Source organism: Triticum urartu, chromosome 3 (genome assembly GCF_003073215.2).
Source record: "Triticum urartu cultivar G1812 chromosome 3, Tu2.1, whole genome shotgun sequence".
Taxonomy (NCBI): Eukaryota; Viridiplantae; Streptophyta; class Magnoliopsida; order Poales; family Poaceae; genus Triticum; species Triticum urartu.
In genome coordinates this window covers 439,837,715-439,861,543 of record NC_053024.1, presented here as the reverse complement: position 1 = coordinate 439,861,543, position 23,829 = coordinate 439,837,715, and the positions used below count along the sequence as shown (strand labels likewise).

General features: G+C 43.1%; 3 protein-coding genes across 3 annotated transcripts; 1 reads left to right on the top strand and 2 right to left on the bottom strand.

Annotated features, from left to right (window-relative positions):
- Positions 1-7,223: 7,223 nt before the first annotated feature.
- On the bottom strand, positions 7,224-11,608 carry LOC125544251 (actin-related protein 2/3 complex subunit 2A). The gene is made up of 10 exons (XM_048707869.1): positions 11,309-11,608; positions 11,161-11,227; positions 10,578-10,785; positions 9,632-9,801; positions 9,352-9,429; positions 8,955-9,087; positions 8,755-8,846; positions 8,359-8,415; positions 7,684-7,755; positions 7,224-7,586 (listed from the first exon to the last, which is right to left on the bottom strand). The coding sequence occupies exons 1-10, from the start codon at positions 11,368-11,370 to the stop codon at positions 7,554-7,556; spliced, it is 972 nt and encodes a 323-aa protein (XP_048563826.1). The 5' UTR covers positions 11,371-11,608; the 3' UTR covers positions 7,224-7,553.
- Positions 11,609-11,673: 65 nt separating this feature from the next.
- On the top strand, positions 11,674-16,916 carry LOC125544250 (membrane-bound transcription factor site-2 protease homolog). Its single transcript, XM_048707868.1, has 10 exons — positions 11,674-11,910; positions 12,092-12,157; positions 12,691-12,757; positions 13,291-13,365; positions 13,435-13,538; positions 13,721-13,868; positions 14,913-14,993; positions 15,068-15,529; positions 15,672-16,001; positions 16,471-16,916. Exons 1-10 carry the CDS (start codon positions 11,807-11,809, stop codon positions 16,639-16,641), a joined length of 1,608 nt encoding a protein of 535 aa, XP_048563825.1. The 5' UTR covers positions 11,674-11,806; the 3' UTR covers positions 16,642-16,916.
- Positions 16,917-17,011: 95 nt separating this feature from the next.
- On the bottom strand, positions 17,012-23,571 carry LOC125544248 (CTP synthase-like). The gene is made up of 20 exons (XM_048707867.1): positions 23,247-23,571; positions 22,189-22,355; positions 21,392-21,442; positions 21,179-21,296; positions 20,918-20,974; positions 20,745-20,809; positions 20,122-20,205; positions 19,961-20,011; positions 19,819-19,881; positions 19,657-19,703; positions 19,490-19,568; positions 19,301-19,363; positions 18,911-19,000; positions 18,783-18,821; positions 18,470-18,697; positions 18,289-18,374; positions 18,122-18,170; positions 17,944-18,024; positions 17,775-17,868; positions 17,012-17,678 (listed from the first exon to the last, which is right to left on the bottom strand). The coding sequence occupies exons 1-20, from the start codon at positions 23,362-23,364 to the stop codon at positions 17,467-17,469; spliced, it is 1,842 nt and encodes a 613-aa protein (XP_048563824.1). The 5' UTR covers positions 23,365-23,571; the 3' UTR covers positions 17,012-17,466.
- Positions 23,572-23,829: the final 258 nt, after the last annotated feature.

Sequence of the window (23,829 nt, the reverse complement as noted above, 5' to 3'; positions counted from 1 at the left end):
TACGCAGAGCCAAGCTACGCCGGATGCCCTGCATCGCCGGCTACCTCGTCTTCTTCTACCTCGGGCACCCGAGATCGCCATCGACGATTGGCTCCGTCCAGACCGTCCCCGGCCGTGCTGTCCGCTCCAGGAGACTCGCCGTGAGCCCTTCTTCCTTTCCCCTCTTCTCTCGTGCTCGCGCTCGTTCCCTAGCTCCATTTCCCACCGCGGACGAGAGCATCTCGCCGCCGGCCATGGCGTAGCCGTGGCCACAGCCGAGCAAGCTCACAACGGAGCGCGTCACCATGCTCAGGAAGCCCCCAGGAGCCTAACGCACACACTCACTTGCTCCGACGTGCACCGTAGCACCAACCCCGCAATCACCCGAACTCCGGCGCCGCCCCGAGCTCGTTTCCGGCGAGCTCCGGCCGTCCCCGCTGCCGCCACATGCAACACTAGATGCGGGTGAGCTCCAGCTCCCCGTAGATGGCCTCGGCCGCCCGTTTTGTCGCCGGAGACGCAAACCCGAGGCTCGCCGGCGTCAAGTCGCCGGCAGGTTTGACCCCCCCCCCCCCCCCCCCGCTGACCGAGTTGACCTGGGCGGGCCCTGTTTGACCCACTGGTCTATGACATGCGGGCTCCGCCCGGCTAATTAATCTAGTTTAGGTTTAAATTTAATTAGTTAAACCTAGGTTAGTGCTAATTAAACTAGGTTAGTTTAGTTAGACACTAACCAGTGGACCCCACTGGTCAGGTTTGACCCGGACCAGCCCTGTTGACTTGCTGACATCACCCTTGCGCAATGCTGATGCAGTAAAGCTTTTCTGAGATTTTAAAAAAATCAGAAATGATTTATTTATTTCAGAAAATAGCTAAAACTTTTAAAAATCATAGAAAATAATCTATAACTCCAAATGCAATAAATTATATATGAAAAATTATCAGAAAAATCCAAGGAATCTGATTATGGCATTTTCATGCATGTTTGAACAACTTAACCTAACTGTTTAGTCCAAAACATGATAATGCACTATTTGAATTCGCCCTATAGTGAGTCGTATTACAATTCACTGGCCGTCGTTTTACAACGTCGTGACTGGGAAAACCCTGGCGTTACCCAACTTAATCGCCTTGCAGCACATCCCCCTTTCGCCAGCTTGCATTGATTGTGTTCCTCCTTGTTTGCCGGTAATTGTCCCCTCTCGGTAGACGCTGCTCCGACGCTGTGATCGTTGACACTGATGAAGACTCAATGTTATCTTCAGAAGTGCCAGGCAAGCAAAACCCCCCTTGTTCATTCCGATACAATCCCACTCTCGCTCCTGCTCTCTTTTACTGCATTAGGACAACAACGATTCAACTGTTACATGTTGCGGTAGTTGAACCCCTTTCCTCTGCATGACCTGTCATTGCCACAATAAATAGATGAAACCCACTAGCATGAGTAGGAGTTGTTTGAGCCCTGATTTGCCTACTCGTTCATGCTTGTTTGTCATGCCTGCTATTGCATAGAGTTGTGTCAGGTCTGATTCATCGGGAATGAATCGGAGGTGTGTGAACATGTCCTACTATGTGTGAGCTAAGTGTGTGAACATGTTTTGGTAAAGGTAGCGGTGAGAGGCCATGTAGGAGTACATGGTGGGTTGTCTCATTGAAACCGTCCTCAGGAACTGAGTTCTGTGTTTGTGATCCATGAACAGCTACTACCACTCATTGGGATCCTTAATTGACCCTCTCGGCTTCTTAATCACCCTAGTACTCTGTCCAGGAGTTGCAACTGGTTTCTGGTGTTTGTAGGTTATGTGTTGGCGGTCATGCGTAGCGCTGACCCTAGGGGTGGGCTATGTTGCGGTAGATACACCGTGGCACGGTGTACCGGGCGCCCATTTTGTGACTCGGGAACCCTGTTCACATCGTTCGGGGCCGTATGTGGAAACCTCGGCCGGACTCCCTGCGGATGGAACCTGGATAGGCGATAAACCTGGACTAGAGACTTAAGTGTTTAGGTAGGCCGTGGCCGACACCCTCGTTGGGCTTCCGCTTGAAGGTTGCCGAGTACATGTCGTGTAAACGACGGTAAGTGGTGGGAGCGTGTGTGAAGAAGTACACCCCTGCAGGGTTATCATTATCTATTGGAATAGCCGGATTCCTCGGATATGGAAACTTGGACCCCTTGCATAGTTCATAGACAAGTGAAAGTGGATACTCTAAAACTCGCAAGATAAGTGTGAGTGCTATGGATGGCCTTCTCGTAGGGAGACGAGAGCGGATCCATAGTGGTGTATTGAATGGTGAATATGTGGACTCGTGTGCGCCACCTCAAAAGAGTTGCTTGTAGTCGTAGTTCAGGTTAGCCACTGGGTCAAAGAAGCTGGCCTGCTGCAGTTAAACTCCACCACCCCTTTGTTGATACCGATGCATATGTAGATAGTTCTGATGTAAGTCTTGCTGGGTACATTTGTACTCACGTTTGCTTATTTATGTTTTGCAGAGAGACTTCAGTCTCGCTAGTAGTTCCGCTTGGACTTCGACGTTTAGCTTGTTACCTCAGCTACGATCTTGTACCTTGGGAGGGTCTTGTAGATAGTCAGGCTTCTCAGCCTTTTTCATTTGTAGATGTCTGTACTCAGACATGTTAAGCTTCCGCATGTGCTTTGACTTGTATGCTCTGATGTGTGGTCATGAGACCCATGTTTGTAATATCTCGCTCCTCGGAGCCTAATGAATAAATACTTGAGTCGTAGAGTTATGTTGTGATGCCATGTTGTATTTACACATATCGAGCATATTGTGTGTATGATTGAAATGCTTGGTATGTGTGGGATCCGACAATCTAGTTGTTTATCCTTGGCAGCCTCTCTTATGGGGAAATGTAGTCTTGTGCTTCCATGAGCCATAGTAGTCTGCTACAGCCCGGTTCACCGGAGTCCTGCTAGCCCAGCACTACTGCTCAGGACACTTGACTGGCCGGCATGTGTTTCACTTCGTTCCTGTGTCTGTCCCTTCGGGAAAATGTCACACGGTGACATCCGGAGTCCTGCCTAGCCTGCTACAACCCGGGTTCCCGGAGTCCTGTTAGCCTAGTGCTACAGCCCGGATTCACACGCTGCTGACCGACATGCTCGATGTGATTCATGTATGCCTGTCCCCATAGGTTAGTGCCGCTTTGGGTTCACGACTAGTCATGTCGGCCCGGGTTCTCTGTCATATGGATGCTAGCGACACTATCATATACGTGAGCCAAAAGGCACAAACGGTCCCGGGCCATGGTAAGGCGACCCCCGTGGGAATACCGTGCGTGAGGCCGCAAAGTGATATGAGGTGTTACCGGCTAGATCAATGTGACTTGGAATCGGGGTCCTGACATACATGCAAAGTGTACAAACAAATCATGATTTGCCATGTCCCCGGTTATGGACAATTTTGAGTATGTGGTATTTGAGTTATTGGTTGATCTCATCACTTTACTTAATAAATTTGTTGGGTTGCTAATATTACTAATGATACTTGATTAATTTTGGGATTGAGTTGGGGTTACCTTCTCAATGATGGCATAAACTTGGTAGTAAAATAAAATCTATTCCTTTGTTGTATGGAAAAATTAGCTTTATGCAAATGTTAAACTTAGAGCCTCCACCAGCCAAATATGCATGTAGTGATAGCTATTGTTCATCATTGCTCTATAGTGTGATCTTGCCAGCATATTCCATGTGCTGACCTACACGGCTGCAAAGTCTCATGTTGCAGAATTCTCTGACGAGGATTAAGGTGCGATGGGTCATTGTCTTGCACTCAGTTTTGACGTGGAGTTGGATGGACTCATTTACCTTCGAAGCTTCCGCAGTTATTTTATTAGATGGCCTTCGGCCATATTATTGTAATTATCACTCTTTATGAGGACCTCGATGTAATAAGTATGTGATTGAACTCTGTTATAATTCTTCGGGTACTGTGTGTCAGCATACCAATCCAGGGATGGCACTTAAGCACAGAGACTATGGTCCACTGGGATCGGGTCGCTACAAGATGGTATCAGAGCACACGCTGACTGTAGGACGACCACTAGGAAAAGCCACATGATACTCTTCTCTACTCATTTCTAATTCTTCTATATTTCTACTCTATAGATGTCGGACCCTAAGAACAAGTTCACTCGGCCGGATGACGACACCCCTTTCAGACGACACTTGAAGGAAGTCACCAAGTATCTGAACATCGGCATACCAAGCTTCACCGGAACATTCAATGCAACTTTACCAGAAGAGGAGCGCTGGACGATTCAAGTTCGAGTCCCTGGGAGGATTTTTGCACCAATTACCGAGCCCATCAAGTTTTCTTTTGATGCACCAACCTGGAGCTTAGGAAAGAGCATGGCCGCCCACATCAGCATTGGACGCATAGGCGAAGTGTACAACAAGAATCTTAAGGACACCATCTATCAAATACGTTCGGTACTTGATCGGGAAAGATCGTAAAGGTGTACGACTATATCAACCGCGTTGATAAACGCTTCCGCTTTCGGTCTACGAGGGTATGTAGACACACTCTCCCCTCTCGTTGCTATGCATCTCCTAGATAGATCTTACGTGATCGTAGGAAATTTTTTGAAATACTGCGTTCCCAATAGATGGTCCTCGCACAATAGCAAATTGAGATTGCAAAATCCCAAAAGCCCTCTCAACATCTTTTCTAGTGGCCGCTTGTGCATTGTGAAAGACGAGTTCTTTCTTACCTTCGGATTTTGCAACCGGCTTGACAAATGTACTCCACCTTGAGTAAATACCATATGCAAGATAGTACCCATAGTTGTATGTGCGGCCATTTGCTTCGGAGGTCATTGGTGGTGCTTCTCCATTGGCTAACTTGGCAAACAGAGGTGACCGGTCAAGCACGTTGATGTCGTTGCAAGATCCAGGCATCCCAAAATATGCATGGCAAATCCATGTTTCATGATCGGCAACTGCCTCAAGAATGATAGTGGCATACTTCCCACGACCCTTGAATTGTCCATGCCATGCTTTTGGGCAGTTCTTCCATTTCCAATGCATGCAATCCACATACCCGAGCATACCTGGAGACCCTCGAGCTTTATTCATCTCCAAAAGCCTCTGAGTGTCCTGAGCATTGGGTGCTATCAAGTACTATGGATCAAACACTTCTACCATAGTCATTGCAAATTGCTTGACATAGAAAATAGAAGTGCTCTCTGCCATCGCCAAGTTGTCATCAATGTAATCTGTAGGAACACCATATACTATCATGCGTAAAGCGGCAATGACCTTCTGTTCAGTGCTATGGCCAAGCAACCTGGCATGGTTCCTTCTCTGCTCGAAGGCTGGATTATGCTGCTTCACAGAATTACAAATATGGATGAACAAGTCTTTCGACATTCTGAAATGGCGTCGAAAGTATTTTTCCGGGAAAACAGGTGGTGATCCAAAGTAGTTGCGCATCAACCGTTTGTGTGCATCAATCCGTTCTCTCCGAATGAACGCACGACCATAGACGGAACCACCGTGCTTTGGCTTCTACCGCTTGTGCATGGCCACTAGCATAGCAATGTCCTCTTCTTCATGCAAATCAAATTCCTCGTTCGACGATGAATCGTCCACTGATGAGGAGTAACCACTGTCAAACATATTATCCAATCACAATTTAAATCATGAACTTTCATCGTTTTCTTACCTTGGGGAATTCCGTCGAACACCACCTTGTGCGTGGGGTGGAAGAAGATGGCCGGCGGTTGGATTGGTCGCTGCTGCGGACGGCTGCGCAAAGGAGAAGGGAGCTCAGCGGCTGGTGGAGAGGAGCTATACGGGCTGCCGGACCGCCGGAGTCGACGAATCCAGCCGCGGTTGCTTCCCGAAACGACAGCGCCGGGGTGGCTGCGAGACGCCCTCCGGCAGGGGAGGCGATGCAGGCTAGGGCGACAGCGGTGATTTGGGGCAGTGGCAGCGGCGATTTCCGGCGGTGCGAGCGGGCGGTCGCGAGCGCAAAGGCAAATAAACTGGTGAATTGACGGTTGGTCGTTTCGCAGGCGGCCACGGTTTTATATCAGATGTATGTCATGATATAAATTTGCATATGTTCCCAGGTTTGGTACCAATTTATGAGAATTTGGACACACGCGTCCACGGACATATCCAACACCGCGTTAACCGACAAAATTGATTCGGATACGGCCGTTCAGACATTTGTGGCACGGCGTTACAGATAACCTTACTTAGTCTTTTTGGTAACACATCGCAACTGGGATCAATCTATCTTTACCTACTACGATTCGTTTTTTATTTCTTAACTCGCCACCGATAGCTCTTGTTCATCTAACGAAACACCCTTACACAACACAAGGCAATAAACCAGCCTACTGGCCTGGGTGTTTCTCCACCATCCAGGAGACCTGGGTTCGAAACTCGGTCATCCTCAATTTTGTAGCTTTTTTTCGCGAATTTCAGTTGGCGTAGTATAGAGCTATTTCGCCAAGTGTCGCTTAACAGATGGTCTACAAGGTACAATACGGTCAAAATATTCTCTTTTAATTCTTTTTTTGCAGATTCAAGTATTTTTTAAATATTTATATCTTTCAAACCCCAACTCCAAATTTAGCATGCTAGATATGAAAATCGCCCAGAAAATTTTGTAGATTCTAAATATAATGTTATCTTCCATGTTAATTATTTTTAAAATTATTTTTATGTTGCACCCTTAATTAGTACTTTCCTTTTTTATTAAAGACACGAATGTTTCTTACTCCCTTTTTTTATACGTCCCTTATTACCAGATTTTCATCCATCATTTGTTCGTCCATTTGCACATAAAATAAAAAATAAAATAAAATATGTTCACAATTTTAAAAACTGTTTGCAAATAGTACAAAATGTTCATGAATTCAAAAAATATTTTTAATTTTAGAAAATGTTCAAAAATTTGAAAAAGTGTTCACAAATTTTAAAAATGTTCATGATTTCAAATATGTGCACGAGTTTTAAAAAATGATCATGATTTCACAAAATTGAGAGTTATAGTGTATCTCGATGATGCAACAAAATGTGACCATGACCATTGAAGATTATGAAAAAAAAATCTCGTTGCAACGCACGGGCTCTTTTGCTAGTTAAAATAAAACTTGATGAAATAAAGCTACGGACATTGGCAGAGTGGTAGGGGTTGCATTGTGTAGCGAGTAGTTAGTGCTGTTTCTTGTTTAATTTAGTGCTCTTCCTTTTGTAAATGGACTCGTTTTCTTCTACAAAACTATGGTACACAACCTGCTGCGTACTCTAATTTTATTTTCTTGTGGAAAACCATGTGCAAAATAGCGTCAGGACGTATGCACCGAGATTTACAAAGACCAATTAAATCTCACCTATTCCTCAAGTCGAATTTCAACCATAAATACAGTATCCTCCCGGAACAAACAAACAAGCAAGCGATGGGCCACAGTAGGGTGCTCATGTTGTCTCAACGGCTGCCACCCGAATCTTACCGGAAGTTGAAACAAAGTGTTCTACCAGTAGCACCCATGATGGAAAGTTGAGCAAAACCTTCATATATTTGCCTGTCTGAGTCTTCCTTCAGTGATTAGAGTTGCCTTCGTGCTTCATGCTCTGCGGGGAGAGAGTTTGAATCAGTGAAATATGCACACATGCAAATACGATACGTGCCTTCTTTTCAAATACAAGTTTGGTTGATATTTGCACAAACCAGTCTCCTAAAAGACCCGCCATGTACCAACTTCTTCAGCTTCTCTGCATCGGATTTAGCACGGTCCAAAGCCTGCAGCCATAAGCAAACCATCAAGACATAATTCCATAGCGCTTTCATTTACGGGATATTCCATGTTCAACCATTATCTTGTTTCATTAACATGATCCCTTCATACCACGTAATCTAACTCTCAATGTGCTTTTCGAAATTGGCGTCTGCTAGATGGGGACAATTCAAATTCAGTTTCATTCTCGCCTTTTAAAGCTTAAGTCGATAACAATTGGAAGATCATCATCCTTTGACTCGAGACTTCCCATGACTAGCAATTTGACTTACTATAAAGGCTTAGATCACACCTATTTAATCTCATGATTTTCAACATTTCAGTTCGTTATTATTTTTGTTAGCTTCTTCCTTCTTGCAAACTCAGGTGAACTACTAGATATCCATACCTGCCTTAAAAACATAATTAACAGCAGGTTAACATCATGATCATAGTCTCCTCTGTTCTATTATACTAAACCCACATTTGCTACTATAACTATACAGGCCGAAAAGGTACTGAATAATTGAAGTTTTGACTAAACCTAGCAAACTTATTGGATAACTGAAGTAAAGATTTTACAAGGTGTATAAAATGCTTTGATTCAGTGAAACAATGTTTATATTTACCTGGATCAGAGACTCAACTCTACGCCTCATCCTGGTGTGCATGAATCCTTCAGAACACTGTGATACACCAAATAGCAGCAGTTGAGTGCTTGCAATGTTATGATAAGATACCACTTATGGTGGTAGCTATGTATATGTAAAGCAGAAGAAAAGTGTTTCACAAAATTGACATCATGCTGGAGCAGGCTTAATAAAACTGTTCCCAGTTGGTTCCAAGGCTGGCTAACCCAAACTAGCTTAAATCAGAAAACCAGCTTGTATTTTCCTACTTGTAAAATGTAAAGGTAAGATTGATGGGAAATCTGCAAAGTGGCTACTGCTGACTGGTTCACAGCTATTTCAGGGATCCACGAACTTGATAAATATGAAACCAGGCCATGAAAACAAGGGCGTTACCTTTACATGGTAGCTTACATAAGCATGGAAGGTTAACAAACTCCAAACTGTTTTGTCTAGCTTTCTACCCTCAACATGCCGAGGGAAAACAACTGCCATAAAGAAAGGCTGTGAGACAAATTTATATATTTTTATTTTTGAGGGTAGAAAACTGATATCTTGGAAGAATATGAAAAACTATTGCCAGAAATACACATTACCAAAAGTAACAAAACCAGCATTTGCATCAAGTGCATCAGCATTCACGCCTTTTAACTCAAGAGGTGGTACTGGAGACCACATACAGGAAGGGGCATTGTTAAGTGCAGCAGTCCGCCTTGCTTCTACAAATTCCTACACATAACCATCCCAAATTTTAAGTACATTCAGCAGAGTGCTCCCAGGAAATTGTGGCTTACCAAACGGCTTTGCATAAGATAGTTATGTAAACATTGAAATTCACCAAATCTTCAAACTCATGAATCTGGTACGGCAAATATATTCATTAATCATAAAATGACAGCAGTGCTGAAAGACTAAATATCAGTCTAACATAGATGAACATAAAAGGTCAAAAGAAGAAACTGAAGCCACAAAAGCTATAAGTGTCCATAATACCTGCAAAAACGAAGTTGCTAAGACAATATCAATCGAATCCTGGAACCTCATTGGGTATACAACCGTAACTTTGTCTGCCTGGGAAAAAATAATTTCATCGAGTGAATATGCAGAAGATACAATTAAGAACCGACACTAAAAATCAAATACACAAATAATTTGAAATAATAAAATATGTCTACCAACAGATTCACAAAGCAGCCAGGAGTTAGTAGCCACAAAACGGTGATGTTTCAGTGTAATATACCCAGATTTGAGATGTCTAATCTGAAAGTCATACCTGGGGAGCAAGGAAGAATGATTCATTAGGACGGTGAACAAGGGCAACCAGCTTATCCACGTTAGGAGCCACTGTCTTTGAAGCTAGATGCCTGAGCAGAAGCTTCAGCGGTGCACCCAGCACAACCTCTCTCACAGATGCAATTTGTGTCAAGACAACATTCCGCTGCTCTGGAACATAAGAAATGCAATAGGTAGTTAGATGGCAATTTCAACTGAGAGCATGAACTAGACAAAATAGATTGTTATGATTCGGGCAGGCTTGACCAAAACCAAAAAATTGCAGATTGTACTTCAACCAACTCCCTTGTTCCGAAAAATAAGCAATTAATCATGCAACCAACAGTGTGATTGGCCCAAGTACGGGAAAATCACCAACAATGAAAAACTAGTAAAGAGGCTCGGCATCATTATGACACCACAAACTTAAAAATGCAAATGAGTTGACTTCAGTGGAAAGATAGAATTGATATCCAGAACCCATTACTGAGCTCCTGCAAACAAGACTATAGGAAAGTTAAGGTTTCATATTAACTAAGGCGAGTTCCACATCCCTTCCATTTAGGCATTTTCACACACAAAAATAAAACTGCTTCCATGATCTAGGCAAACAACATCCGTGTCCGAGTCCTGGGCAAACAAGTGTGTAATACAGTACATATCTGACGTATTTCTGAAGATTATAAACTCCAGGGTATCTACATCTACATTTTTTTTTCGAACCGGGCATTTACCCCTTTCCATTACTAAGAACGGAAATACAAACCAGTTCAAGATAACAGGAGGAGATATCTACATCTACATGTGAAAAGATGAACTTGTTTCCAACCATCACTTGCACTAAAAGTATTATTTTGCCCATGGAGAACATCTAAGATAGACACCACCAGCTAATGATCATGTAGCACAACAAGACAATGATAACCTTGGAAAGGGAACTCTAGAACCTTCATCTGTCGGAAGCTTTGTTAAGTTTATCTTCATTGTGAGATCAAAGCAGTCCTTTGGAGGATCAAGAATTTGAACCACTGCCCCATAAGCCGCCTTTATAGCATCAATAGCACCAAGAGGAAGCCCGTCATACAGAATAGCCTCAGGAGGTGCAAGGGGCAATGCCACTGATAGCACCATTACCTTCGGATTCCTCATTGAAAACTGCAACAGAAGTCTAATGTCCATCAGTATACAGAGCATAAGCTGACCACTGGTTGCAAACAATAGCAATGGAAGCACTCCACTCTTTAGCAAATATAACTTTACTTTCAGCTTGCAATTGCAGTGCTTGAAGAACAGCATTGTCAGGATTTACATAATAGGAAGTTAGACAGCAAAGAAACCCACACTAGAACACCAAAACTTCAGTACTAAAGACACAAACATCAGCGCCAGGTAATTTAAATAAAGCCGGAATGCGGCTTCTTTAGCTCAGATTTGTTCCTACTATTACCCCCCTACACACAAAATAAATGACCTTAAGACAGCAAAACGAAATGGGCATTCAGATTCGACAGGAGGATGCTATGCACTAACCTGGACATGATACCGCACATCGTCGAACTCCACCGTGTGGCAATCGATGTCCACGCCCTTGTCGCCGCTGCAGCGCGAATACTCGCATGAGCCACATGCGATATACCTTCTGGGTCCACGAAGAAAGATCGGCTGAGCAGCGACATACCTGACGATGCGATCCTTGAGGATCTGGAGTAGGAACCTGGATGGGGACTGGAGCAGTATCATCCTCTCCTATCCCTTCTCCTGGGAACCAGCCCCGCTCGATCGCCCCTACCGAAATATGACCGGAGGCGCGGCGAAAGAGGCGCGTCACGGTGGTGCGGCCGCGCGCGCCGGAGTTTCCGTCGGCGGTGGTGCTGCGCAACCCCGATAGATCTTCGCTTCTGGGGGATCGCCGGCCGCCGCGAGATGCGATTCGGAATGGGGAGACAAACGGGCAGAAGGGAAAGAAGAAAAGTGGACAAGGAGCGGAGGTGCAAATGTGGGAAACCGAAGGGGCTTCTTTGCAAAAACTGTCTGTGCCTTCAGCCTCAGACTGAGAGTTCCGCCAAGATCTGCCCTCCGATGTAGTAGATCCGACGGCGTGCTAAGTACCCAACTATTTTTCCGGAATAATACCTGCGGTGGCCAAGCCGACGACTCGGTGCTTCTCCGCTCTCAAATGATCGGCGGCGGCGGCGGACGCAGCCGGCGGCGCGGGCGCGCGTCGGTGACCCTGCCCTCGGGCCCCGCCGCGAGCCGCACTGAGAGCTCCGTCTCCTGCTGGTAAGGCAATCCACACGGCCTCTCTCTCTTCTGTCCCGATTTCTCCCCAGCTAAACTTACCCAATCCACTCGATCTAAATCAGCTTTGATTTAGCTTCCTGTTTCGTTGTCGTCATTTTATGTTAGTATTAGTACAGAAAGTGGCTGTTATGCTCACTTATTGTGCCCATGCGAACTTCAGGTATCGTGAGTACAAAATTTATGTCTTCAACGACATGATATTCAATTTGGGGTGGAAACATGCTAGGTATGCTTTATCTTAGCCCTTGAAGTTTTTATAATTCTGCATTTTTTCTCATTTGTGCAAATTCCACATAGCTCCGATTTTCCTTGGCATCTGTACAAAGATAAGTACCATTTACATTAACCAAGTCAAGTCATTGTATCTGTTTGCGACATTTCTTTTGCATGGCTTGAATCATATATCTATCTTACGACACACCCATGCTATCCACATGTGTAGATAAACAGTTAGTTCGACACATCAAGTCATTTTGGAAGAATTTTGTCCACACACCACACCAAAAGTTAAAATATGTTCTGGCAGATCTGGCATGCTAAAGGTCGATGACAAATTTAGCACCTGATAGCAATGTTTAATTCCTATTTTTCTCTGGAAAACTTAAGCATATACGATGTACTTATTTTGTTGGCTGAGAAGAATATTCTGTTAAGAGCCATCTTACTATGAAGATCACATAATTTCCCTTGTTACTCACAATTTAGAGCTTAGTCATTGATTGTACTTAAATTTATACCGAGTTAATTATTTTTTTGCAGATACACCAGAGCATGGTTTTCCTTAGGAGTTTATTTCTGTCTAGTTGCTTTAGTTGGTATATCTTTGGTAAGTTAACTCTCATTATTATGGCAAATAATGAAATGTAGTTGTTCCGATTATTATGTTTGTTCCAAAGTTCGATAGTATACCTCTGTGTCATGAATCTCACAATATCATGCCATGTTGCTGCTTAAATAATTTTATTTTTGACTTGAAAAATTTATGATACTTGCTGATTATGTGATATATTCATCTGTATGTGACCTTGGTATCTTGATACCTACTTCAGAGAGCAGATAGGGCACTGAGATTTTTCACTCAGTTCCCTGAATATATTCACTTTGTTTTCTTCATCCGCCAAAAGGCAGTTGGTTTCTGGTTTTCCACCATCATGGCCTGCCTTTTCCACACAAAGATTTCATTGCAGCTCTAGTAGCCATCACAAAAATATTGAAATTGTTGCCTATATTAATAAATCCATTAATGCTGTCAATCTGTATCTTCCTAGTTCATTGGTTCCTGAGATGGCTACAGTAGGTAGTTAACATACCATTTCTATTCAATTTTGGATTGTTATATTGTTCTGTTGCAATTTTCAGTTGCTATTGTGGGATCCAATTGGTGCATTATATTTTAGACGCGGATCCATTAGCGCCTGGTTACCAAATATACTGGTGAGGAGACATGCTTCGTTCTTTCAATTTTCCAAATCAACCACTCAGCACGCGTTTCACTCATTGTAGGCTCCCAGCTTCAGCGGATCAATAATGGACACCTCAATCATCATAGCATCAACAATCTTATCTATTGCTTTTCATGAATTCGGACATGCTATTGCAGCTGCAAGGTCTATCCCTCATCTGCTCGTGCACCTTTTTTGTGAGATGTGTTGCCTGTGCTTAAATGTATCTTCCGTTCTTTGATACTCTAAAACTCTGAGTGTTGTTTCATAATATTACTTCCACCTACTGATGTTTTTTTTGGCACACTATTGAATTGCTGGTATGTTCATTGCTCAATATGCTACAGCGAGGGTGTACAGATGGAATATGTTGCAATATTCATGGCTGTACTTTTTCCTGGGGCATTAGTTGCTCTGAACTATGACCTGCTTGAGAATCTACCCCTCTTTTCAATGCTTCGGATATATTGCGCGGGAATTTGGCATAATGTTATAGTAAGTTATCCTGATTTGCATGAATTAATTTCAAAGTCTTCCCGCAAACATCTATTTTCAATATGTGTGGTATGCCATGCTAAATTATAGAGACCCTTAGTGCTCAGATAAAAAGAATCACATGTAACTTGTATTCTTGCTGCAAACATCTATTTTCAATATCTGTGGTATGCCATATTAAGTTGTAGTGACCCTTGGTGCTCAGATAAAGAGAAGCACATATATCTAGTATTCTTGCAGTAACGAGGACATCAAACAAGAACTAAGAACAATTAGCTTTATGTTGATTGGCATAAGATACAATTGGATGCCTCAGTTAGACGATTGCCCAACAGATATTGGAAATTTAGTATCCTACAGTGGGTAATCATGCACTAATATCCTCATACTGGTAATAAATAGATTTATCCCTACAAATTTGTTGTGGAATATATTAGCATGTATATGTCTATAGTAAACCATTGGGAAAATTTTCCTTGACCGAGACATCTGATAGCTGATTTTGGTCTTTACTAGTAGGTTGTTTTACCATACATTTCTTGGTATACTTTATGATTAACCAGGGCCTGAGAGGTATGAAGTATGAACCGGATAACAATAATTGCTTGTATAATAATGATAGTTGACATCAGGTCAGAGAAGTGTGACACTAGCTAGAAACTTCTGCATGAGCATTTAAGTACATGATGATACAGATCAAGGTGTACTGGATTATAAGCTTTGTATACCTTACCATCTGCACACACTTCCAATCTTAGATGTGGCACCATGGAGGTTTTTAATTGTATACTTGTATACCTTACCATATTTTAGAAGTACCATTTCTGCAATATTCTCATAAGCCTCGTAATGATGTACTCCCTCCGTTCCTAAATATTTGTCTTTCTAGACATTTCAAATGACTACCACATACGGATGTATGTAGACATATTTTAAAGTGTAGATTCACTCATTTTGCTTCGTATGTAGTCACTTGTTGAAATGTCTAGAAAGACAAATATTTAGGAACGGAGGGAGTAGCTGTTATGATTTCATGTTAAATAGTTTTGTGCAGCATGTGTGCTGATGGCATTATTACTTCCTTTGGTCCTCTGTCCTCTCTACGTGAGTGGTGATGGACTTATTGTAAGTCTGTTTCCTTTCACTTCTCATCATTTTTTATCTCCGCAATCTTGCGATTCTAAATGGCTGCATAACAGGTCATGGGAGTCTCACAATCATCTTCTCTGTCAAGGTCATTGTCTGTTCATGATGTTATCTTGTCTGTGGATGGTCTGAACATAAGAAGAACTGACGATTGGATGAAAATGCTGGCTCAAGGCACTGTAGAGAAAACCAGTAGTCATGAGTTTCTTGGTGGTTCTCAGAGCTATGGTGCTACTAATTCTGGCAAAGGTTATTGTGTCCCCAACTCATGGATGGATGCAAGCAAGAATCTCTGGCAGATAAATGACAAGCTATCTTGCCCAGATGAACTGATAGTGTTTGGGAAATTTTCCTGTAATGGCTCCGCGTATTTTCCTGGGACTGACAAAGTAAGTGACAAGAAACAAACTGAGGACTTGTATTGTTTGATTGCAAAAGACGTAGTTAAACTTAAAAAATGTGGAAATGGATGGCGTGGTACAGAAGATGATGACAGTAACTGTACCTGTTTGGAGGTAAGATTTTTGTTGCGAGTATTACTACAATGTCATAATGAATTTGGAGTCTTCATGCATAATCTTGAGGAATTTTTCCTTTGTAGTAACAGTAATCCTTTTTGTATGATTTACCAACTGTGATTTTTATTAATGCTGGCAGGAGGAGTACTGCTTGGTACCTGTTCTTACCCCTGGGTTTTCATGGATAGAGATCTCCTACGCCAGGCCATATTCTTTGGAGTGTTTACAGAAAGAAGGAAATTTATCGTCATCACATGCTACAAATGATAACTTCGGTCCGAGTCCCTGTGGGGGAACCTTTGTTTATGTTGGTGATCTGTCATCGACAGCAAGTTCTGTTAAGTTATCCCCCTACAGGCCCCGATGGGCATTCTTCCTTCTTATTGCAGATGTTCCCTATATCTTGGAAAATTGTTTAAGTTGTTTGCTTCATGTGTCTGCGGCATTGGCTGCCGTTAACTGCCTACCGGTAAGTCCTTCATTTACTGAACTTTTCTTTGATATTGGGATTACCGTATATATTTCTTTTTTGTGCATACGAAACAAGTTGGTTTTTGGACACTACTCTTCTCGTATACTCCCTCTGTTTCTATATCTCTCTCCAGAACTCCACATGCATACTCACCGAGGGTATTAAGAAATCTAAGGAATTCAGGACCTATAAGTTACAGCAACTATGTAATCCTTTTCAACGCATAAAGTAGGGGTAGGGAGTGAAAACATTTCAATAACTACACCCTTGATTCCCTAAATGGACAACTATTTTGAAACAAAGACCCACAAGGGCAAAGAGAGATACTATAACAAAACAGAGGAAGTACTTTGGTCGTCCGGTTTTGTAGTTGCATGTCTTCAGTTTGAACTTAAACATGTTTGCCTACTGCGTCTCAAGAGACAGGAGTACTCTTCTGGTACCTAACCATGTAAAGGATGAACAGGTATACTTTCTAGATGGGGATGCGATTTTGGAGACTGCCTTACGCTACGTTGCTTGGTTTAACCGGAGACAGCAGCGGGTGATTATTAAGGTCTGCCGCTTTCTGTGGACCGTCCTATCCATCATCATGTTCTCAAGGTTCTTATATTCCATGACAGTATATTATGGCTAATGTACAACTCCGTATCATGGGGTTCTCTCTAAATTATCCTTGCAAGAATTCATTAACATAGTAGCAGTCAGCTGTATGAGAGATATCACAAAACTGGCCTGCAAGATGCCTCGTTATGAAACAATGGCACTCTGACATTGATAAAAGTTGATTCAATATGGCCCCTTAGAAATAGTACAAGTACTTCACTACATTCCATGTGCAAAATTTTGGATAATTCCACGGCTTGTAGGAATTTTGGAGACAAGGAATAGAGTGGGTATATTAGGAGCTCAGTTCAATACCCATAACTGTCAATCTTTAGTAGAGTATAGGATTTAGTGCAATTTATTGGAAATAAATAAAGTGAGACTATTACTAGCACTCAACATTAAAGTGATACATATTGTTGATTCAGAAAGATAACTATTAGACCAAGTAAATCTGGTTTCCGTTCATTCGGTCCACTGAAGATACAAAACAGTTTTGGGAAAACAAAAGGAATACACCACACTAGACCCTAGGGGAAACAGCCTTTGCTTCAACATGACTGGAGGACGTTCCTCGTAAAAATATCAGAAACGCGTGTTGACGGCCGGAGCTTCAATAGCTAACCTTTTAGGCTAGCCAAACACTTCCTCTGGCAGCTCCAGATCCTCAATGGAGTTGCTCCAAGTGAGAGGAGATTTTCGTGGAGGGGGGGCATGCAAAACACTTAAAACACCCCTTCGCCTCCTCATTTGAGCAGTTCCAAATCCAAAACCAAAGAAATCCCGGAAAAAAAGAGATGAGAGGATACGAGCAAAGCAGCAGAAACGAATGTTGTGTGACGCCGTGGCTGCTCAGTTAGATGTGGATGCCGTTGCCATTCGCGTAGCATCCGTTCACCAAACTGGTGAGTGCCTTCTTCGCGTGCCCGTTGAGGTAAGGTTTTATGGCCAGGACCGCAGTGCCGGTGCCGTTGGTGCTATATCTGGGTGGTGTCGGTTTCGAACTGATGACGCCGCAGCTGCGCTTGAGCAGCAGGTCTAGTTGTCCGGATGCTGCCGCTATTAACCCTGTGATCGTTAGATGCGTTAGTATTCAGAAAATGCAGACACCCAAGATTAATCTCAATGAACACGTGCTGTATCAAGATTAGAGTTGTGTGATACCTAAGAAAAGCGGAGATGGCTTTCCTGGTCTTGACTTGAATTCAGGATGGAATTGTGCACCGATGAAGAACACATGATTCGGCAGCTCAATGATCTGCATCCAGTAGATGAAGTTTATTCTTAAGCGCATATTGAAGATCAAAGCAACTGTTTTAACAAGTATATATACCTCCATGCGTCTTCCACTTTCATCCTTGCCAACAAATGAAAGACCCGCCTTCTCAAGCAATGGAACCATTTCAGGGTTCACCTGAAAAAACAATAAAATTATTACATCTCCACCATTATACAGAAGACTAAGGGAAGCATAGAATGATCCGTGCCGTCAAATAGTTTCATGTGTTTACCTCATATCTATGTCGATGTCTTTCATCGATGGAGGTAGCATTGCCATACCTGAGATAATTCATCATAATTATATTTCACACATAAACAGGAGTGAATATCAAACGATAAAATGCAAAGTTAAACGCAATACGATCAAGGAAGATGACCAGCGGCAGTGTTTTCTTACAGCTTTGCGGATTTGCAGTTATTGGCTAGGAAATGCGTCCTCCTTGATCCAAGGCGCATCGTCGCCCCCATTTGGGTTTTGGAGCCCTGATGAGGTGTTGTCCAAAATATATGCATTAAAAATCTGATGCTTAACAGAGAAGGACATCCAAAACAGTATGAAGTTAGCATGCACAATCTACCTCTGGCATGAAGATGACACAGGGTGATGCTGTGGCCGGGTCAAACTCTGTGCTATTTGCGCCATGTAGTTTCATAACCGAACGGGCAAACTCGATCACAGCGACTTGCATACCCAAGCAAATGCCAAGATAAGGAACATTCTTCTCCCGTGCATATGTCGCAGCGAGAATTTTGCCCTCAACTCCTCTATCTCCGAAGCCTCCAGGAACAAGCACACCGTCCGCACCCTGAGATAGAGTTTTCTTCAGATGACTCAACAGAAGTATCAAGAATTGCATCATGGCAGTAGTCAAGAATGCTAAATGTGCTAACCTTCAGTAGTCTCCATGCTTTCTGATGGGCTTCAGGGGTCTACGCAAAGCAAGCACCTCCAAAGCATCAGTGGTAGGTTCATGGAGGAAAACAAAACTAATGGGGAGCCCATACTCAACAACACCGACCTCTTTGGCTGCAGAATCTTCAAGATCACAGGAAGGAACCCACTCCAGTACAAGTTTCCTTTCCATAGCAACTGATGCGTGCAAGAGAGCCTGGAACAAGGGTCAAACAAGATAAATCAGTGAACCCTACAGTTCTAAGGTAGCAGCAGGACTGAAGGGACCTATTTGTATTTGTAGCTTAGTATGTTACTCTTTGTAATCTACTCCCTCCGTTCCTAAATATAAGTCCTTTTAAACATTTCAAATGAAATACAACATACGGATGTATGTAGACATATTTTGAAGTGTAGATTCATTCATTTTACTCCGTATGTAGTTACTTGGTGGAATCTCTAGAAAGACTTATATTTCGGAACGGAGGGAGTAGTTTGTAGTATTTAATAACTTCACCTTTAAAACAGATAGATAAGAATCCGACAGGCCGGTATATTTTCCAACCATGGCGATCTTAACCTGGAAGCAAATTGTGCAATAATTATCAGCTATAAAAAACCTATGTATATATAGAAAACAAAGGCAACATGACACCCATCACAACAGAAAAGTGTGAGCTAAAAAGAAGAGCATAAGTAATCCTACCGGAGTTTTCAGTTTGTCAAACTTGCTGGCTCTTTCGGTCCATTCAGACAACTTAGGTTCTCGATGTACTTTGCCAACACTGCATACATGAGTGGAACAAACACATTGAAATGTCACCATTGTTCCTTCATACTATCAGGTGATGAATAAACTTAAAAAATACATACAGCTGAAGATCTAAAACTTTCAGAATGGCTTCATGTGCCTTCTGGTCCTATAGAAAGAATCAAGTGTAAATTGGTTAAAAAGGGGCAGTTCCAAGTCGCACCGGTTGCAATTTTGTAAGATTCAAGTTTGGAACACATGTATTTCAAAGAAACTCATCATACCCTTAGCAACAAGGGGATATGCCAAATGTTTGTAACGTCATGGAGGTTCACAATATTTGGGATCTGCAACAAATAGGTCATTGTCAACACTATGCCAGCAAGAGACAAAACTTAAAATAGCCTTCAAATTAATCATCATTACTGGCACATTGCAGAATTGTGAGAGCTTGGTTGTCACATGTTCCTCCAGTGGCTGTCAAAATCACAGAGATGGCTGAGTGAAGCAATTTTCAGCACAAAAGGGTAATGGACCATAGAGTGCTTGCTATAAAGGAATGAAAGAATGAAGGTTAGATTGTGTACCTCGGTACTGCGGCATGCCAAAATGTCAGGTGCCAACCCAAGTCCCCTTAGGCCACGAACACTATGTTGGGTAGGCTTAGTTTTCTGCATAAATGAAAGATATATCATAATTTGCAAGAAAATGTCGAATGCAATAAACTCAGAGCAAACACGTTCGGGCACATGTCATTTTCATTGAGAAGAAAGCGCCAAAGAAGCGTGAGCGGACAAGGTTTACAAAGATTTGCAATGAGCACCTCACCCGCCAATGACAAGTCCAGAAAAGAAAAGAGAGAAAAACACGACCAACCTCACCAAACAAACCTACAACCAGCTGAGTCTGTTTTGAGAGATCCATCAATAATTCAATATATTTTTTATGTTCGTCTCCTCCTTCCCTTTTTACTATAATAACAAAGTGCCACTTTGCTTAAGCCAAATTGCATCTCAGCGGGAACTACAAGTACAATTACAGTTTCATAGTTCATATCATTCAGGAAAATGGTTTTTCAAGTACTTATATTTCTTTGCAAAAAGTACCTATTTGGCATATAGTAGTACTACATGACATGGACCTCAACAGAAGTGTGCATTGCAACAACTTCTCATTATCTTGGCTCTTTGTTCAAATGAGTAAAACATACCTGTTCACCAACTACATTTAGTACCGGAACAAGGCTGACGTGGACCAGGCAGAAGTTTCCAGGTCCTGCAACTCAGAATAAGGAAATGATGTGTCAACTTAAGCTAAATGTGTAAAAGCGAACAAATGCCAAAACAGATATGGGCATTCAGGGAAGAGCTGATCTTTACTGACCGACACGGTATGAAAATTGACCTAATGCTTCAATAAAAGGCATTGATTCAATATCCCCTGCATCAACAGTGCAACTGTCATTATGCGCGGCGAGAAAAGATTTTGTCCCTGCACTGGGCAGGCTTGCACAGCTATAGGAACAAGTGAGGGAAAATAGGCTAAACTACTTCCACATCCATGCTTCAAGTATGTGGCATTGCACCGTCAAAAAAAAGTATGTGGCATTGCAAGCTGTGCTACATGTGAAATTGTTCTGTTTACCTATAGTGCCACCGAGCTCTATTACACAAACATCAGGAGGCCCTTCTTTACCGTCGACCGGCTTTATCGCCACGCGTTCGATCCAATCCTGAATTTCATCTGTGATATGTGGCACAACCTGAAAAGGAAGATAAATCAACAGCCAGTAATCTCTTGTCATATATGCTGTTTCGCATGAATGCTCCAGCTACACAGTATATACTGAGGACAAACCTGGACGGTTTTCCCCAAGTAGTCTCCTCTCCTTTCTTTGTCAATGACAGCCTGGTGTGAGGATTTTACAAGGGAAAATGCTGTTAACTTCCAGAAGATAGAACCAGCACCTGCAATTGATAATTAAAAGAACCCCAAAAAAGTTCGAATACAAAAAATCAACCGGCAACCTAGTTGCCTTGTCAAAGGTGTCAAGTTGATCAGGTAGGTTTCTAAGACAAGCTGTAAAACTGATACGTACTTGATTTGTTTTTCCGTAAGACAACGTTGTCATACTGGTGTAGGTTTCAACTGTAAACGGCCGGCTAACTTAAACTGTCATACTGGTGTAGGTTTCAACTGTATTTGTGAAACCTAGTTGCCTGGTCTACTTTGCAACCCGTAGAAAACTCAGGTGGTCAACAGTAGAAAGATTCTTTTATTCGCTAGTGGTAATTGACAGGAGCAGCCTGCAGAGCATCGTCTGTACAATTAAGCCACCATGTGACAGGTTGAATCTTATATCAGTAGCCCCCGACAAGGGTGGCAGAGTGGAGGACCGGATGATTCTGCACATGCATATGATTGTACCGCAGTAGATCTTACGATGAAACGTAAAGCGAATCAATAAGGATTTGTGGGTTCCATGCATGATATTCGGTGAATCAAATGCTCAAACATAATTTGCAGATATCCTGAAAGTTGCCGGGAAACCCCTTTCCCCTTTGTTCAAAAGGGAACGTATAGACGAATTTTTTGACTTGATGGCACAATCTCATTGCACATGCATATTAGGACTAACGAATCTAGTAAGTTACCTGATAGACCTTTCCTGTGGTTATATTGTGGTCACGGGTCAATTTGATGTCCAGAAAACGTTCATAGTTCCCAAGGTCCAAGTCCACCTCTCCACCGTCTTCCAAAACGTAGACCTCGCCGTGCTCGATCGGAGACATTGTGCCAGCGTCGGTGTTGAGGTATGGATCTGCATGCAGATGAGCAGTCACAGCAGACGAAGCAGGATGAGAAATTAACAAGAAGGAATAATGGCCACCTAACATAAAATGGAATAAATGGTTTCTTTAACCCCTTCACCAACTTGTATTATGGAAACCTTGCAACTAAAGTCTTGACCTGAGCTAACTAGTACTAACAGGCGAACACCACGTATCAGTCATTCTTTTTTCTTCTCTGCCGAGTCATCTCGAGTGAACCGAAACAACCGCACTTTTCGTAGGGAGAAGAAAAGGAACAGTACAGGGAAATTAGTCAGGGAAAATTAATGCATGGGATGTCACAGTAAGAGGAGATGATTTCGTGCGTTGGAAGGAACCAAGATGGCGACACCGGCATGAAGATCGGGTATCCGCTTCATAAAGATGGACGGCAATGAGTGACCAAAAGGAAACCGGGGAAGAAGATTGCCAGGAGAGGAGAGTGGTGCAAGACTGAGCTGCCGATTAATTAGAAGAAAAATGCAAAGACTGGCGCACAAGAGCTTTGTAAGAACCAGCTGTAAAAAGACCAAGGGCAACCAAGCGCGTTGGCACAGGTGGCTGCCACGCGGCCCCAAGCTGCAGGCCCCGGACACATTTTGGAATGCTGCTGCTGCCTTATCCCAGTACGACTACACTAGACTAGCTTGTTCTAGCGAGAAAAGCAAGGGTGGTGTTTTGTTTTTGGACCTCTGGGCACCAGCATACGGGAGGCAGGACGGATCAAAAGCCGTGTTAAAAATCCTTTTTTTAATCTTTCCGTGTCTGGGTTCGCGGCGGTTACTTCTGTGCTGGAAGGCCAAAATTAGAGCTTAGCCTTCCAGAGAAACAACCGGCACGGGGACGGGGGATGGGAAGGAATGGGGTGAATGGCTACGTACCGATCTTGATGGTGGTGACGCGGAGGCCGCAGGCCTTGAGCACGGCGCCGATGCTGCTGGCGGTGACGCCCTTGCCCAGCCCGCTCACCACGCCGCCGGTCACCACCACGTACTTCATCGCCGTCCCGACCCCCGACTTGCTCCCCCGGTGTATACGGTTCTTGGCTGGCTCTGCGTAACCAACCGCGGTTGAACCAGAGGAGGTAAGGACGAGGAGGAGCAGACGGGCTAGTGCTCGAGTCCTCGCTCTGCTCTAGGGGCTGGGGCGGTGGAGAGTCGAAAGGTTTAAGGCTGGGGAATGGAACGGAACGGAGTGGGAGTAGCTCTGGGAGACGAGGGCTTAAATAAAGGCTTCCTCGGGACGAGGGCACAGATCTCAACTGAAAACTCCCCCTCTGTCTCCACAAAATTAACTAATAATCACAAGAGAAATGGGTCAGGGCTCGCTGCCACACAGGACTACTATCTTCCGTCCTGATTTATTGATACTCTTTGCAATTTATGTCAAAATTTGATCAAAAGTTTAACTAATAAAATGTTAATGCATGTAAAAGAAATATATTATTGGATTTGTATTTAAACA